The 19,018-nt window shown below is 39.0% G+C and overlaps 1 protein-coding gene across 1 annotated transcript; it reads right to left on the bottom strand.

Annotated features, from left to right (window-relative positions):
• Positions 1-202: 202 nt before the first annotated feature.
• LOC108992587 (aladin) lies at positions 203-14,432 on the bottom strand. The gene is made up of 10 exons (XM_035689054.1): positions 14,298-14,432; positions 14,095-14,150; positions 13,690-13,869; positions 12,782-12,896; positions 12,529-12,628; positions 12,260-12,439; positions 11,829-11,887; positions 11,070-11,157; positions 10,889-10,964; positions 203-352 (listed from the first exon to the last, which is right to left on the bottom strand). Exons 1-10 carry the CDS (start codon positions 14,353-14,355, stop codon positions 218-220), a joined length of 1,047 nt encoding a protein of 348 aa, XP_035544947.1. The 5' UTR covers positions 14,356-14,432; the 3' UTR covers positions 203-217.
• Between the last annotated feature and the right edge of the window lie 4,586 nt (positions 14,433-19,018).

Genomic DNA, 19,018 nt, shown 5'->3' with positions numbered 1-19,018 from the left:
ATCAAAAAACATATGACTGCAAAATCCAATGTTTGTTTTCTAACGGAAATCTGACAAGGTATTAATTGAAAAATGTTATAAATTTGAAACCCAGGAACTTATTATATGCTAACCCCAATGATATAGAATGCAAAATCGTGAGGCTTGCAACAACCACACTAACATTTATCTCATACCTTTGCCTCTGTAAAGTTTGGCCATAACATAGTGAATGGCTCTACATAAGAATTATAGACCATAATGCTTGCGTACCTAATGATGGAGGCTTTGATGCAAAATGTATAGATCCCAATGTCAATGATTCTGAGAAAGCAATTAGTATCATACGTCCATCAGGGTCCCATGTCGCTCCCTGATTTTAAACGAATAAAGAAATTATTGAAATTTCCAACATTGTATGAGAGAATAGAAAATCAAATTAAGTAAGAGGTGGAAAACAAATTGACAAACAGCACATCAATAACTCCAACTTCCAACTTATCTTCTCTGTATTAGAATGCGTAAAAGCACATGTAAGCAGAATTAGTACAGAATAACTAAAGATTATTCCATAAGAAATGTGATTCCATAAAAAAGGCATCTATTTAGATTAAATAACAGTTATATGATTATAATTATAATAAAACACTGATAAGAATGTAGTACTATCAATCACAAATCATAAAATCCCTAGTAAAGGGTGTTTTGAAGCCTAAAGTCATTATGTGAAATGCACGTATTCTATGCAAAACCTAGGGCACCAAATAAGATTATACTAGTCAATTATACTCTTTTTCCCCGCCATATATAATAGAATATTGAGAGAAAAAGACAAAATCTCTCTCATTTCCGTGCAAGCCCTAATATTAACATGGTAACAAAGAATGTTGTTTTCTTTTGCCCAGCTCTGCAACAGTGCTAACATCACAAGTTCAGGGCATAGGTTAGAGGTGCAAGGCATGTCATCGCCATGACATTGAATGTCCTTGCTATCGCTTCCTGTTTGTATGGTGTACAAGATATCCATATTGCAGCTATTGTGATATTTGTTTTCACTTGAGGAGCTTCTCGGGCACCACACCTCAACCTCAATATAAAATCATCAGTGTTCCTACTTTTCATTTTAATCTACTATTTATTAGCAAAAAAGTAAAACTCAGCGGTCAAGGACACATTGGTGGTAGACAATTCACAACTCTATAATGGCTATCCTAAATAGAATGGCACAAGATTGGGAGGTAAATTGCTTGACCACTTTTTATGCTCAGCTGTATGCTCCTCAATAGTAGCTTTCTCTGTCCCAGACAACTGCATTGGGTAAGATCCTTACCCTGGATAATTTGAGGGAGAGATATGTTATGGTGTTGAATGGTGCTGTATGTGCAAGCTGAATGGAGAATTGGCATATCATCTCTTACTTCACTTCAAGGCAGCCCATTCTATGTGGAAAATGATGCTTAGCCTATTTGGGCTAATAAAGGTGATGCCTAAAATGGAAAATAATCCCAATTTTCTTGTTGGAGGTGCATATGGAACACCAACTGCCACTTCATTTGAGATAAGATCTTAACTAGAGATATATCTACCCCGTTCATGAAATCTAAACAACTTGTAGATATGTTTACAAAGGCTTTGGACGCATTATTTTTTTCATACTCTGGCAGCTGTAGAGATGTGAGTGAGCTCTACCGTTCATGCGTATCCCAGTCGCTTCACTCGACTAGGGATACTCACCAGTCCAGGGAACAAATCAATAAGAAATGCTATTTGCTTGGTAAGAATATGAATTTTTTTTTATTTTTTTTTATCGGTAAGAATAAGAATAAACTTCCATGAAATGAAAGAGTTTTCAAACTTGGCTTATATGATGAATACGCTTCAACTTGAAGATTTTTAAGGCAAAAAGTATTCTTGTAATAAATCTTTGCGAGCACTACGCAATAAAGTATGCTTCCGATTTTTGTACATTCCTAGTTGTGTTAACATCAGTTTTGCCACCAACACACCAAGGAACATCCCACCAACTTAGCAAGCCAGCTACTTCTTCCCACAAAAGTCGTCTACTAATATCAACATTTGGTCCACATATTCCTGCAAGAGCCCACTCAAAACCAGCTTCCACATTTCTAAAGACTCCACTACCCTTCTATCCCACATCCGCAATACACCACCCGATACCCTAATAGAGGCAAGAAACACACATCCCACATGAGAACAACCCCAAAAACTATTAATAATACTTCTATCAACCCATCTCAATTTGTTTCCTGCCATCATAAGATATCTACCTTCCAAAGCCTCAACAAATTTTCGATACGAAGGCATTTATTGAGATCATTAAGCCCCCAAACATTCCAAGATAAGACCTAGGGACTCATGAAAACAAATTTGTCGCCCTACCCTTTGATCTACCTTGCTTTACACTTCTTCACTTCATAATTTATGGAGCATGTAAGTCTCTTCAACTCATGGTCACGTTTTGAAGCTGATTTAGCTGACGAAGAGCAACCCGACTCAATAGCTATGAGCAACGCCCAAAATTGTTCTTCAAAGCCTTCACAAGAGATGCCCACACAATCTTGAATCTCTCTCACTTTATTGAGCACCCATTCCGATTGTGAAACCATCATGTCAAGATGAGGAGGCAAGGAGCATAAAGGAACTGGATCAGAAACCTTCCTTCATTGTTGCCCCCAAGATTTTGTACAGTCCCCATTCCTAAGCACCATTTGCATATCCTCAGACATCTATACTTCCCCTATCCCCCTCCTGCTCTTCCTCATCTTGCATACAGGGAGATGAAACCATAGCCTATGTCGAAGCACCTCCATCCTCCATAGAAGGAAAGTTCACCGACACATCCACCTCCACCTCAGAGTTTTCACACCCCAACCCATCCCCCTAATTTGGACCACCTTCCAGCAACAAAGAAGGCATCGACAGAGAAGCACCTTCGCCAACAACGTTGGAAGGTAAGACCCATGGTGTCCCAACACCTTTATCCCTCTTAGAAGAAAAATTTGTCATCAGTGCCCTGTGCAGAGGCCCCGAGACTGTTGGCAACATTTTCTGTGAAGATTCTAATGCCTAAATTGGACTAACTGGAACCCCCGAGATGTTTATCGACGATAAAACGCATGACTCGTTTTCCCAACATTAATGACCTTCCAATGAGAAGACGACGGTGTCAGGACACTGTGCAAATACTCAGAGAACTCCGGCGACTTGTTTTGTGTGCTCTTCGGCAACTTAGGTGAAAGAGAAGGCACCCGTTGTCAATTTTCGAAGGTGGCAACAAGACCCGAGGCTGACCTGATGATAGCCTTAACCTGCCACTGCGAAATGGGTTGGGCTGGCCCAAATTTTTCCTTCCCTTTCAGATTAAAACCCAGTCTCACTTTTGTCTAGCACAGCTAAACAAGAAGGCCCAGTGGCCTCAACATGGCCCAGCAATGTTCCCAAAGCTCAATCCTTTTTTACCAAACATGGGCACCCTTTGCACCAGCCTCAAAGGCCTGGCCCACCTCTAAAGCCTAGACCCACGTCAATTTTTAGCAAAAGACTATTTATCTTCTCCTTGATCACCAACAATTCACTTCTCACAAATGCCAATGTCCCCTCATCTTGATCTTCCCCAATTGACACACCACCCTCGGTAACCCCAATGCCTCCCTTCCTTGCATATGGTAGATGATTACAACCAGCATGTGCGGCGGCACACCCCTAGTCACCCATCCTAACATCCCTCGCCCCTAAAAACTCATGGCGATTGCTCCAAGACAGCCTTATACAACTCCCCTCTCTCAGCCATGCCATCCTTCCAAGGTGGCCTCTGCAAAAGAACCTCATGTCGATGCCAACAATTTCGTTTCATTAGCTCTGTTTTCATCCCTCAAAATCAAGGACTTCATTATATCCACCTCGCGCTCAGTAGCGCAAAAAAGCTCCATTCAGCCATTCCCGTTTACTGCCCCCCCCCCCCCTAGGGGGTCTTCCACCTCCCACAAATTCTGCTATCACCATAAATCGACCATGCGAGTTCATGCACCTCTAAGCCACGAAGGCGCGGGGTTACTGACCCACGTCGACTTATAAAATTCCTCACTGTTTCCTTAATGGACATAGGCCTCAACTATATCCACCAGCCACCCCACCATTGCCCTGCTCAGAGAGATAACTTTATTCACTTTCTTTTTCTTTTTTCTTTTGATAAGAAACTTTATTGAAGTGAATGAAAGTAGGCGAAGCCCATGTACACAAGAAGTATACAAAATGAGACACCTAATTACATTCTACAAAGCCGAAAAGAACACAAAAACTCATGAACATTCCCCCCCATTAGTACAATAGCAGAAAACCATTGAATAAGAGAAAACACAAAGAAATTCCAAATTTACCCCACTGCTTGCTCCTTGTTGTTAAAGCACTTGTCATTCATTTCCATATACACCACATTAAGCACAAAGGTATCATCCTCCACGCCTCAGCTAGTTGAGACCTATTATGATGGCTATTCCAGCATGCTAATACATCCACCACACTCTTAGGCATAACTCAACTCAGGCCAGCTCTACTAAAAATGCCAACCCATAACTCCCTAACCACCTCACAATGTAAAAGTAAATGATCAATCGATTCCTCATTCTTCTTACACATGCAACACCACTCCATAACAATCATACCACATTTCCTTAGATTATCAACCGTCAAAATCTTCCCAAGTGCAGGAGTCCAAGTAAAAAAGGCCACTTTCGATGGCACAAGAACTCTCCAAATGCGCTTCCATGGAAAAAAGACTTGTTGGGCATTCTAACTGAAAACTTATTACTCCCCTTATGCTTCCACAGCATACGATCTCTCCCATCTCCACTTATCTTCATTGAATACAAAAAACTAAAAAAATCTGCAAACTCATCAAGTTCCCAGTCTTGAGCATTTCTAGTGAAAAAAACATTCCAATGCACAGTCCCATTATCACGACACAACACCTCTGAAATAGCAGCCTTCTGGTTTCCAGCCAAGCTGAAAACAGCTAGAAAAACCATGTTAAGAGGTCTCTCACTACACCATTCATCAAACCAAAACTGAATTCTTTCACCATCACCAACCTTAAACTTAAGGTGTTTTTAAAAAACGGTCCACCCCTTTCTAATATATTTCCATTGACGAACATCATAAGACCCCCTACCCTCCTTAGAACACCATCCCCCCCACTCACATCCATACTTCCGATCAATCACCTCTCTCTACAAAGAATCCATTTTCCTAATAATGCCTTATTAAAAAAACTCAAGTTTCGCACCGCCAAATCACCATTAACAATCAGGCAGCACACATTTTGCCAACTCACTAGATGAAATTTATTCTCCTCCCCCATACCTCCCCACAAAAAAGCTCTTAAAAATTTTTCAATCCGGTTTGCCACTCCCACCAGTAATGGAAATAAAAAAAGATGGTGTGTAGGGAGATTAGAAATGGTACTTTTGATAAGGGTTAATCTTCCCCCTTTTGATAAATAAATCCGCTTCCAACCCGACAAATGTTTCTCAACCTTTTCTACAACACCGTCCCAAATATTCTTAGCTTCAAAAAATGCCTCCAAGGGAAGCCCAAGATATTTCATAGGAAGGGAAGGGGGAAGGTACTTTACAACCCAACAAATCCGCAAGAAAGTTAATATTCCTCACTTCTCCCACGGGAACCAATTCCGACTTTCCCAAGTTCACCTTGAGGCCCGAAACAGCTTCAAAACACAATAAACAGCCCTTAAAGCTTGAATCTGACTACTTTCAGCATCACAAAAAATAAGAGTATCATACGCAAAAAGTAAGAAATTGAAGTCACACCATTACTATTATTTCCCACCGAAAAACCAGCAAGATGACCCCCACGTACTGCAGCCTCCACCATACGACTCAAAGCCTCCATAACAATAACAAAAATAAAAGGGGCTAACGGATCCCCTTGTCTCAACCCCCTCGAAGTTTGAAAAAATCCACAACAAATACCATTCACTAAAACTGAAAACCGGGCACTTGAAACACAATGTTTAACCCATCCACACCACCTATCCTCGAAGCCACATCTTCTAAGCATATAAAGAAGAAAATCCCAGCACACATGGTCGTATGCCTTCTCCATATCCAGCTTGCACAGAACCCTCGGAAATACCATCTCTCATCCGGCTATACAAACACTCATTCGCAACCAGAACTGAATCCAAAATTTGCCACCCCCGAACAAAAGCATTTTGAGGTTTAGAAATGATTTTCTCCATCACCATACTCATACGGTTAGCTAACACTTTCGAAATAATTTTATAAATCCCACCTACCAAACTAATAGGACGGAAATCTTTCAACTCATGGGCACCAACAATCTTCGGAATTAGAGCAATAAAAGTAGCATTTAAAGACTTCTCAAACTTATATTCAAAATGAAAATCATAAAATCATAGAAAACCTGCATCACTTCTTCCTTCACAGTGTCCCAACACACTTGAAAGAAAGCAATAGAAAATCCATCCGGACCTGGGGTTTATCTTTGCACATACCTCTTACAACCAAATGCACTTCCTCTTCTTCAAACGGCCTCTCCAGCCAGCAAACTGCATCAGAATCCAGCTGATCAAAATACAAGCCATCAAGTTTAGGGCGCCATTCAGCTGTCTCGGACAAGAGATCTTCATAATACTTCACTATATGATCTTGGATCTCAACGGGGGATTGAAACACATTATAGCCGGAATGAAGAATGTCAAGAACATTATTATGCCTATGAGAATTAGCCATCTTGTGAAAAACTTAGTACATTTGTCCTCCTCCCTCAACCAAAGCACCCTTGATTTTTGCCTCCAAGAAATTTCTTCGATCAACAAAACCTTCTCAATTTCAGACACAACCTCATTTTTTCTTAACAAGGACTCCTCATTAACAACCTCATCCTCCAAAGCATTCAACTCATCCCAAAGAGTACTTTTCTGCACTTCTGTATGTCTGAAGACTTCTTCATTCCACTTTTTCAAATCAGCTTTAAGGGCTTTAAGTTTACTTGCCACAATAAAACTAGGAGTACCAAAAAAGGAATAGGAAGCCCACCAATTTCTAATCATCTCCACAAAACCATCCACTTCAAGCCACATATTCTCGAACTTGAAGTAACGTCTTCCCCCATGAATGCCACCGCAATCAAGCATAATTGGGAAATGATCAAAACAAACACGTGGCATCCTCTTCTGAAAAAGATCCGGATAATGTGACTCCCAAGAAGAAGAGACTATAAATCTGTCCAACCTTGACCATCCTCTGCTATTAGACCAAGTAAACGCCCTCTACTAAAGGGAGATCCACAAGATTCAGATCAAAAATCAATTTCGAGAAATCTTCCATAGCTCCTGTCGACGTAGAAGCCCCTGCCCTCTCATTAGGAAACCGAACAATATTAAAATCACCACACAAACGCCATGGTAATTCCCATAAAGAATACAAACCCACCAATTCCTCCCACAAAAAACATCTATCCCCATCCACAATAGGCCCATAGACTCCCGCAAAAGCCCACCTCCACCCATCCTCAATATTCTTAAAAGAAACAGCCAATGAGTAATGCCCAATGCAATCCTCAACCATCTCCACCACTCTCTTATACCACATCAACAACACACCTTTTGAAGCACCCAATGAAGCAAGATAACACCACCCCACAAAGGAACAGCTCCACAAACTACGAATAATATTTCTATCAATAAAACACAACTTCGGAGACGTTTGGATTCGAAGATGATTTGAGATGAGCTGAGATGGATTGTGAATAGTAATGAGATGAGTTGTGAATAGTAGTGAGATTTATGAGTTAAAGTTCCTGAATAGTAGTGAGATGAGTTGAGATGAGCTGAGATCACTTACGAATCCAAACGAATCCTTCGTCTCTTGAAGAGAAACAATGTCAACTTTCTAGCTACGAAGAAGAGATCTAATACAGAGACGTTTGTTGGCATCATTGATCCCTCTAACATTCCAAGAAAGGATTTTAGGCTTCATTAGAAGTCCAAGACCGCCGCCCTTTCAACCTATCCCTCCCCACACTACCCTCCTTGTTGTCGTAATTGATAGAGCTTTTTAAATGTTTCAATTCCCTGTCCCTTTTCATTGTTGACTTCACAGCATTGGATCTAGCTACTTCTATAGCAACAAGGAGAGCCTTGAACTGCTCTTCAAACCCAACACAAGATATCCCCACACTCCTGAAGATCCTCCACTTTTTTTAACACCCAATCCGATGCTAAAATAGAGGTTAACTTAGGGGGAATGGTACATAACGGAACTGGACTGCCTATTTCATCCTTGTCACCCTCTACCTTGCGGACCACCATCTGTAAAGAAGCTTCCGATAGCACTAAATCTGAAGAACTGGCCATCTGCAAATCACCCTTCAACACCACTGAAGGAGATCCTGTGACTCCATCAACACCCCCAACCAACTCCAGATGATGAAACCCCTCCTCTAGAAACTTCTCAGATAAATTAGGACAAAATTCCCTCGTGAGAACTCCAAGATTCAAAGGATTCGAAGACTCTACCTGATTAAGACATCCCCCAACAGGATTCACATCCAACTCCCCTTCTTCTAAAACCTCTGATTGCAACTTCCTTTTCAACGTCCCGAGCCACATTAACCCCTTCTTCCACCACCAGCGACAGGATCATCATCTCAGATAAGTGGTGGTGCAATCATGCTAGAGGAGCATTCCAAACCCGATACTCCCGAGATGCCAATACATGGCTTAACTTTCCATACCCGTTTCGGGCTTTTGACTATGCCCGGCCCAACCACAATATTTTTACCCTTCCCACTTATATCCCCCTTATGACCCAATCTCGAATCCAGCCCATCCTTCTTAAAGTCCATCTGCAAATGTTTACCCGAAAAACCATTAGAGCCCACCAAGCCTAACCCCAGCTTGATCCAATTCAACAAAAGATCCACATTAGACTTCATATCCAATAAAGCATCATACATATCCTTTAGTGAAAAATCCTTCCCAACGCCTGACGATCCTTCAATGGAATTCAAACTAACACCTTTGAGAATATGAACAGACTCCTACGCCTGCTCTCCCGTCATCGAACTCTTCCCTCCAGACTTCCCGTGAACTTCCCTACTCCCCTCCAAATACGGCGGTGGCTTCTTCAGAACCTCCACAAAGGACCCCTTTTGACCCTTTTCAATGCGAGACTGGGGAGCAACCATCACGGGTGCTCTATTTTTATTACGCAGAACAGAGGAAGGAGAAACAACCACATTCAGCAAATCTCCAAACCTCCTCCACCCCTCACCCTTTGAACCTTCAGCAACAACAATGAAGCCTCGTCTTTTATCATGTCCATACTCCGACACAGTCAAAAACCTGCCAAAGCTATTGAGACATCTTTGAACTAACAACACTTGATTCTCGTTCTGACGAGTTTTAAAAAACTCAAAAGAACCACTAGAAGCTCTACAAGCTCCCACAGCATATGCTAACCATTCCAAGGCAGTAGCGTCAATGGAGATGAACTTAGTGACCCTGCGACTACTCTCTATGAACCCACCAATGGGCATTCTCTTTATTGAACACAAAAAGCTTCTGATCAATACGTAACTCCCAACGCAAACCCATCGAACAAACCAGAACCAAAACACCCCAAAGAGAAAACAAGAAGGAAAAGAAGAAGAGATTAAAAGAAAAAAAAAAAAAAAGAGCGAAACAAGCAAAAGAAACAAATAAGATAGTCAAAGAAGATCAAGGATCATCCCCGGCGAGAAGCGCTAGGGAATGTAGATGAAAAGTCATACCCCTAGAGAGAGAACAGAGAGAGTGAGAGAGGCAGCATGTTTTTTACTCACTTTTCTACTCCTACCTATGATTCTAAGAGACTTGCCATCCTCTCTTGAGAAGAAGAAAATTTTTTGAGTCCACCAATAAATTCCTCAACGAACCCATCACAGAATAAAAGATCTTTGGTTCCTAGATGATGGTAGATTGGCTTTGGTTTTATGGGTGATGTGGACTTTTTTTCATAGGATTTTATGGTGTGGAATTTTTTTTTTTTTTTGGGTGATTTTATGGTGTGGAATTTTAGGGCTTAAAGGTGTGGAATTGAGGTTGGATTGTAGCAATTGAAGGAATTTAAGAATAAGCTTCTAGACATTGCACCAGGACTTTCTGCACATCAGCCTTTGGATTTAGGACAAGAACCACATCGTATAAACTTGAAGAAAGCTTACCAACAGGGGTGGTGGCTCAATGGTTCTAGGATTACTCCCAAGTGGTCTGGCATATAATAGGTCCTAGGCTCAAAATCTAGATATGAATTCACCTTAGACTATTGGTATTAGGCGCCTAAGGATTCATTGAATTCCTTAGTGGGGATGGGGTTTAAGCTATGGCTCAAACCCAATTAAGAGAGCACCTATGGCTTCCCGCCGTCTAAGCTGCTCATGTCCGGTTCCCACCAAATAGGGTGCTACAATGGTCAGGCTCAGGTAGGTAAGCTACCTCTGGTTGCCCCTCCTACTCTTTTTATTAGTTTAAAAATTGAGGAAAACTTCATAGCTGCCGAAGTCAATGAAATCTAAGTCATAAAGAAGATGAATAAAATCCAGGGAAATCAACTTGGCATCATTTGTTGCGATATCTGCAAGTTTGAATTAAGTGACTTAAAAAAAACAAATCACATATGCACATACGTAGTAGGTATAAAGATAACTATATAGCAAGGGTGTGTCTACGTGTATCTATATATACATGCATGTATGCAAACTTATATATATATATACACAGTTATCACTTATTATACTGCAAATGGTGAAAACTCCAAGACTACTAATTTATACATTCAAGAATGAAGTAAATATCATTTACATTTACCTTGACAAATCCACTAGTTGAAGACCAAGGTTCAGATGTCCATGTGTTTGTCTCCCAAAGATAAAATGTTCCATCACTACAAAGGAACACACTGATCAGCTAGAATACCCGAAACTGCTCATGTTGATCAATATTAAGATTAGTGAGATCAAAGTGCAGTCATTTAAGATAATGACCATACAATTTTGCAGCAAAAAAGTAATCTCCAGTAGGCGACCACTTCATCATTGAGATACCCCCTAATCCTCGTCGAATGGGTGTGCCCACACCTGGAAATTGATTGGAAAACTAAAATATATATCTGGAAACAAGATATTAACTTTTCTGTTTTAAGAGTTATTACACAAACACAAAAGTATACGGTCAACAAGGCAGGACATGACCCAAAAGTTTCTAACAAAATGATCGAATACAGTCAACTCTGCTCAACAACCCAGATTTTACTTGTAAAGAAAGTTGTTGGAATTAGGGTTTCCTCATACTTGTACTTGTAAATAAAGTGATTGGAAGTAGGATTTCTTTCTTCAAATATTATATCAAATGATCTTTCTCCAAAATTAGATTACAAAAATATATACTAAGGAGTATGAGGGGTTCCTTCGAATGTTAAAACTTGTAATCTAAGCTTCATCCTTTATTTACCCAATAAAAGTTTATCGTCTCACTACTTTTGTAAATCCTTTATATTTAAGGGCTTTGGAGACAAGTTTATGTTATATGGTGTCATCTCTTCTGAGTTTTAACTCATGCTAAGATGCCAAAAGCCTCTAACAAAGTAAATTGAACTGGCAAAGATAATAGGGAAAACATAACAATAATTGCGGCATCCTCTAACAGAGTAAATCAAACTGGCAAAGATAATAGGGAACAGAAAGAAGTGTTAAGAGAAAAACTAACAACAAATGCCATAGACATGCAAAGAAGAGCATTGTTATTATACCTTGAGCAACATCCCATATGGTGAACGACGAGCTCTCATAAGAAGCAGAAGCCAAATATGTGAAAATAGGTCAAGGAATGTCTACATCATACTGATTGACAAAACCTTAAGAAAGATAATTTTTCAGAAGGCCTACAGCTACTGTATAAAAAATTAAAAAGTAAGGCTCAATGGCTGAAATAGTACTGGTTTATATGAAAAGCATATTTGCAAAATGTATTCTTAAAATATATCAAGAATACGACAAGTATAAAGCATATTTGCAAAAGGTTGGATAAAATCTGTCACATTCAAAAGAGAGAAAGTAACGTGCCGCTAAAAAAGCACAGTTTGACACTTGACCAATAATAATGACAACAATGAGCATGACATTTGAAGTTCATGTAATAAATGGAACTATAATTAATTAAGTACTGGAATATATTGGATATCTTCCATCTGGACTCCACGAGAGTGCACTAATTTGTTCATTATTTGGACTTCGAAGGAAATCCACCAGGATATATTGCACACCAGAGCCCCTAGAGACAGTTCCCAAGAATGAAGCAGCACCAGATCTCACAGATGCTGCATTGCCTGGGAAAGAAGCAGCCCAAATGCATAATCCACCCCTAAAAGTCAAATTCCGTCAAATTATTGAGACATATGGACCTTAAGAATATAGCTTCATTAAGTGGAATAAAATGATTGTGCTACTTGCTTGCATGCTACAGAGAGCATCCTCCCAGCATTTGGCCTCCACTCAAGTACTTTAACATCTCTTTGCAACTCATTTGTTAAAATGCAGGGATCCTTCCCTTCTGAAAAAAATTATTAATTCGATTGGCATCATTTGAAAGAACTTAAAAGGAGATCCAACCAAAAAAGGCAGATTCTGGAAAAATTACCAAGAACCGACTTGTAATGTGAAAAAAACATGATAACTAACTGTAAAGCATACATAAGTTATCAACCTGAATCCTCATAGTCACGGACCATAACTTGATTCGACCCAGATATGAATGCAATAATATGCTTATGATGGTGCCAGCTTACTCCATGAAGATCAACCTCCAGTAACATGTTTACCTGTTAAATCGACAATGTGTGAACTCAAATCTAAGAATGTTTTAGCCACTTTCTTGAGGATGTGACTCTCAAGAGTAATTTCTAATATGAATGTTATCATTATTCACCTTGACTTTCTAACATTCAGTTACATGACCACAACAGTAAAAAAAGATAAGGTTCTAGAGGTGTCTGACATACTAGGATAGGCACAGCAAGCCACAGGATGTAATAATAGCCCTATACATGCCACTCTAATACTTGCAGCACAACTATATGCTTGCATAGAGCAATGAAGATCCACCATCAAAGTGGTATCATTTGCAAATCAACTTGTTGGGATCTAGGCTAAGGCTCAAACTCAACTTTAAGGGAGCGCCTATGGCTTCTCACCATCCAGGCCCATCTTGTCTAGTTCCCAACTAGTAGGATACTACTATGGCTCGCACCTCCGGTTGCCCCTCCTGCCCTTTTCTACTTGGTAAAACAATTTGTAAATCCAAATGATGATTTCTATATACCTAAATTCCCTTTGTTTCAAGTGAATATATGGCAACATTACAGTCATATAGTTAACCAAGAAGTCATTGAACTAGTAAAGTGGCAATCTTCTACTTATAACTCAGGCGATCAATAGTTACATACAAGTGCAATGCATACACCAATTTATTTTATAAGTAAATATGCAAAAGTTTTTTTTTTTTTTTTTTGGCACCGCGTGTTCAAGAACAATGTCCCGACTAATCCCAGGAAATTTGAAGATTTCTAAATTTAATAAAATTAATTTTCAAGTGTAATGGGAAAAGGGTCATACGTCACTAGGATGAAAGAAACGTTTCAGGGGGTGACCGAGAATTCCCTGCAATGCTGCCACTAAACCCTTTCTCTCAGCATTATCAGCGGGCATACTTCCATGTTCTTGTTCTGTGTCCTGCTCGGGACTCGGCGACACCGTTTGATCAGAGTGAAATGGAATCGGGCTGAATACCATTCCCTACATCAATTACTTCCAAAACTTTCAGTAGGCCATAGCGATGCAATAGAGATTATACATTCATGTATACGCCCACACACAGTCATACACGCACGCGCGTATAGATGGATTCGAAAAACACACACACATATATATATATATATATATATATATATATGTGTGTGTGTGTTTGTGTGTGTGTGTGTGCGCGTGTGCGCGCATACAAAATGAGCAACGATGACTTACAAGAAGTTTGCCATAAGTGTCCTGGCTTCGATCGTCCGACAGATTCTCGGCGACAACTGCAGATTCTTAAGTGTCAGTATTACCATTTTTCGGAATCAGAAACCCTAAAATCCTCGCAACCGATCCTAGATACATACACGCAAGTGTGTGTGTGTGTGTGTGTGTATTCATTGAGAGATATAGAACAAAGTGGGGATTCATACTGAGGTCTCGATTGATTTCACAGATGGTGACGGAACCGGTAAGAGGAAACGAAGGCATATTTAGGTTGCAACAATTAGTGCGGTTGTGCACTCTAGACTACATATGAATTTTGCTCGTCACTGCGGTAGTGTTCAGTTTGTTCCGCTCTAGTAGGCCCGTGCATAAAGGGCTTGGGCCCGATTCATCCGAGTAATACGACTTACCCAACCCGTCAAAAACGGGTTCATCAGGTAACAATAAGATAACGGGTTTAGTTAGATGCGAGCCCGTCCAACCCGTATAAACCGATAATTTCCTTTGCTTCGTTCTTATTTCCCTTCTCCTCTGCTACTAGAAGCCAAGGATCTTCACCGTACACAACCATCCTCTACAAGACTTGCTTCTACTGTAACTTGCTCTTCCAGAGACCTTGCTTATATTCCGAAACTCCTACCCTTTAGCCGATCTAAGTTTCAGCCCTTTCAAATACTCTTCTATCTCTCAAGCTGTAATATGTTTCCAAGTTTTATAAGGTTTTCATTTTTTTTTTTCTGTTTGCTTTTTGTAGATTTGAATGAAGGTTTTTTATTTCATGGTTTTGTGTTTGACCCATGTGAAAGCGTTTGTTTATTTGGTTGGTTTCTTCTTTATTTATTTTTGGACGTTGGTTATTTTGGGTAGTCATTTCCATGGCTTTTGGTTCTTCTTTCATATTATTGTTCGACGCTAGAAGGAGATGATTCTTATAGCTGTTGGAAGGCATATTTCGAACTCAAAGATCTTGAAGTAAGCTTCTTCTAGGAATAATAAATTAAGCAAACTCTGTTTTAATGCTTGAAAAAACAAAGGAAACGCACAGATAATACTCAAAGCCTCGTGCTATTATATTATGTATAAATTTTAGTTTCATTAAAAAAAAACCGAATATTTTTATCGGATCCGAATGGTCCGGGTTGGGTCGGGTCATATTGCACTGGCAATTGTTGCGAGCTATGACCGGACGGGCCAAAAATTGTGTTGGGCGGGCAATTGCACAGCCATACACTCTACTCTAGTGTACCGCTGCGGAAAAAAAAAATTATTTAGTGATTAAAAAAATGATTTTAAGTGTATTAGTGTATTTTTTTTATTTTTTTAAAATTAATAAAAATGTGAAAAAAATAGAAAAAAACTAAAAAGCAATAAGCGGTATAAACGATCGGTGCTACTGCTCCTTTGGATAATTAGCTCGTACAAATTTCTTATTTCTGTCTATATAGAATTTTAGGTCATGTTTAAATTTGATACTTTCAAACTAAATTATATTAGGTAAATTATATGTGATGTAAAAATTTTTATATAAAATTATTTTTATAAAAATTGTTGAAAATATTTGAAATTTTTTGTTGAGATTGAGTTTTGGAGAATAAAAGAGAAAATTTTGAATTAAATTCCTTTGAAAATAAATATTTTGTTGAAGTTTATGAGAGTGGGTAGCAATATTTTAAATTTTGTTTCAATGATCATTTTGATTTAAATATTAGAATAGAATATTTCAATACCGGTGCATTCAAATGTATCATTTTGAGATTATACACACAAATATACATGTGATACACATTTATATAGACATGTATTTTCCTTTATATATACATAAGTGTGTATCATATATACTAAAAAAAAAGTTGAGATATTGATGTCAAAAGATAATATTAAAAGAATACAAAATTGAGCTGAGTAAAAACAAAAAAAATAAAAATAAAGAAAAAAATAAACAGTCAAAAAATTATTAAAAAATTATAAATTTAAAAAAATTAATAATTGGACATATTTATAGGGTGTTTTCTTTAAGGGAAAACCTTAAAGTCGATCGGGTTTTAGTTTTCTTTTTACACCCACCAATGAAAAACAAGCACGTCGTAGACTTGTAGAAATTATGGTGGGGTGTGCGTCCAAGTAAACCTCCTCTCTCTTTTCCTTCTCTCCTCCCCATGTAACCCTTCTTCTCCCCCAAATTTCTTCTTCTACTCTCCCCCAAATTTTTTCTAGTTTGCAATATTGGCCATGCACACTCTGCACCCTAACAAAACTGGTTTATGGAGAGCTTGATTTGCAATACTAGACACGATAAAAAAAAAAAAAATTACATGGAAATTGAAACCGACGTCAATTTTAGGGCAAGACTGTGACATCTGAAGAACAAGCTTTTAGGGCAGCACTTTTCTCAGCATCCAAACATAAATTTAAAGGCAATGAAATTAGATAGAAACGCAGACAATACCCTCACAAATCTCTCGTTGATGGCCACAAATCTCTCGTCAATGGCCACAACTCTCTTGGTCCTTGAGGAGAGCAACAATCGGAGGAGGGAGAGAGAGAAAACGCAGCAAGGTTCTTGGTTGCAAGTCACAATTTTGGGCTGAAATGAATTTCTAGAGGGAGGGAAAGAGAGCGACGGAGGGTGGGGGAGAGTAGCCAGGTCACGGGATGGGGGAGGTGATATGAACTCCACCAACAATTATGATGAAATCCGATAACAATGATGGCTTGGAACCCCAAGATCGTATTGACAAGATTTGTTGAGCCTTGACCAGTCACCCAACCAGATGAAAAACCAAGACTACGAAGGATTGAAAACGCCACACCAAGAAATCAAAATCAAGGTGATAAGTTTGGAGCTTGAACGCCACAAGATTAACTTGATAAGTTCAAATAGTTCTTTGAAGAACCAAGAGGAACACAAGACCTCACAAAGACAAATAAGCTTCTGAAATTCACAATCTGATATTAAAACTCAAAATAACCCCTTTATATACTTGGAACAACCCTCCAAGAATAGGAAAAGTCATAACTACAGCTTTAAAAGCAACACAAATATTAACATAACAAGTCCCACGATTTTTAGGCCTCTTGGACTTCTAGAGGTAGCAAAAAATGTCTAAATGACTAAATTCAATGTATTTGACATACCCAGGCAAGACCAAATTCATTCACCTATTTAATATTCTTGAAACTCAACAAATTCACGTCCTTTAATGGTCAGACTATACATCATATTTTTACGTGCTAATTAGCCTCTTCAATTGCTTTGATGACATGGACTAAGTCTTGAATATTATTTGAGCCCATCTTGATCTTTTCAGAATCAGCCCAATTCTCTTGGATTAGCCCAATTAGTGCTTCCTTGAAACGTTTGGCTCTAAGTCTTGTAATTGGGCCACTAGGAAGTGACAAAGGGTCTTGTGCAAATTCAGCTTCATTCCCACTTGTATGATCAGCATGTCCAACTTCTTGGTTTGCATCATTCTCCCCCTCTTGAGAAGGATTTGTCTTCAAATCATCACCTACATCAAAATGAGACAACTCAGAAACATTAAAGCTTGCACTGACACTATACTCACCTGGTAAGTCAAGCTTGTAGGCATTATCATTGATGCGTTCTACTACTTGAAATGGTCTGTCATCCCGAGGTAGGAGTTTTGAACGTTGTTTCTCTAGAAAACGGTCATTCCTTAAGTGTAACCAAACCCAATCTCCTGGTTGAAACACTACCTTCTTGCGTCCCTTGTTGGCTTGATGGACATATTGTTTAGTCCTCCTTTCAATGTTTAGCCGTGCCTTTTCATGAATCATCTTTACAAATTCTGCCTTCTTTTTACCATCTAAGTTCACACGTTCACTCAAAGGTAAAGAAGTTAAATTCAAAGGTGACAATGGGTTAAAGCCATAAACAATTTCGAATGGTGAAAACTTAGTTGCAGAATGTATACTTCGATTGTAAGCAAATTCAACATGTGGCAAACAATCTTCCCATGCTTTCAATTTATTTTTAATGATAGCACGCAACAAAGAGGACAAAGTTCTATTTACTACTTCAGTTTGATCATCCGTTTGTGGATGACAAGTAGTAGAAAACAACAACTTAGTTCCCAGCTTTCCCCACAAAGTCTTCCAAAAGTAACTCAAAAACTTTGCATCCCTATCAGAAACAATGGTCTTAGGTATACCATGTAACCTAACAATTTCTTTGAAGAACAAATCAGCTATATGTGATGCATCATCAGTTTTATGACATGCAATCTTGGAAAATCTATCTACCACCACAAAAATTGAATCTCTCCCCCTCTTAGTCCTAGGTAAACCTAAAACAAAATCCATAAAAATATCAGTCCAAGGTTCACTAGGTAATTGGCAAAGGGGTGTACAAACCATGGGGCTTCAACTTAGACTTAGCCTGTTTACACGTGATACACTTCTCACAGATTCTTTCCACATCACGTTTCATATGAGGCCAAAAAAAATGTTCATGCAAAATTCCTAAGGTCTTAGCTACACCAAAATGACCCATCAAACCACCACCATGAGCTTCTCTCACAAGCAATTCGCGCAAAGAACACATTGGCAAACACAGTTTATTTTCCCGAAACAAAAATCCATCATACCTACAAAACTTACCAAACGCCACTTTTTCACATGCATTGAACACATCACCAAAATCAGAATCTTGAGCATACAATTCCTTAATGTATTCAAAGCCAAGCATTTTTGTATCTAAAATGGAAAGTAAGGCATACCTTCGGGACAATGCATCAGCCACCACATTTTCTGATATGAACCCGCATGAATGAAATCCTTCGAACCCACAGTTAATTTGAAAACTCCCCAAGAAAGCCAAAAATCAAGTCAATGGATGAAGAACCTAGACCCGATGAGAACTCGTTTCAAGAACCTAGATTATATTAAAATCTAGACCCGTTGAAGA

Source organism: Juglans regia, chromosome 4, assembly GCF_001411555.2.
Source record: "Juglans regia cultivar Chandler chromosome 4, Walnut 2.0, whole genome shotgun sequence".
NCBI lineage: Eukaryota > Viridiplantae > Streptophyta > Magnoliopsida > Fagales > Juglandaceae > Juglans > Juglans regia.
The sequence above is the reverse complement of the archived record's forward strand: the minus strand, read 5'-3'. Positions and strand labels throughout refer to the sequence as shown.

Excerpts from the sequence above, each read along its gene's own strand:
- LOC108992587 (XM_035689054.1), bottom strand. The coding sequence starts at position 14,355 with ATGCCTTCGTTTCCTCTTACCGGTTCCGTCACCATCTGTGAAATCAAT. Across the intron at positions 12,897-13,689 it reads GTTTCTTTCATCCTAGTGAC|GTAAACATGTTACTGGAGGT; the intron begins GTATGACCCTTT and ends TCGATTTAACAG. Across the intron at positions 11,158-11,828 it reads CATATGGGATGTTGCTCAAG|GTGTGGGCACACCCATTCGA; the intron begins GTATAATAACAA and ends ATCAATTTCCAG.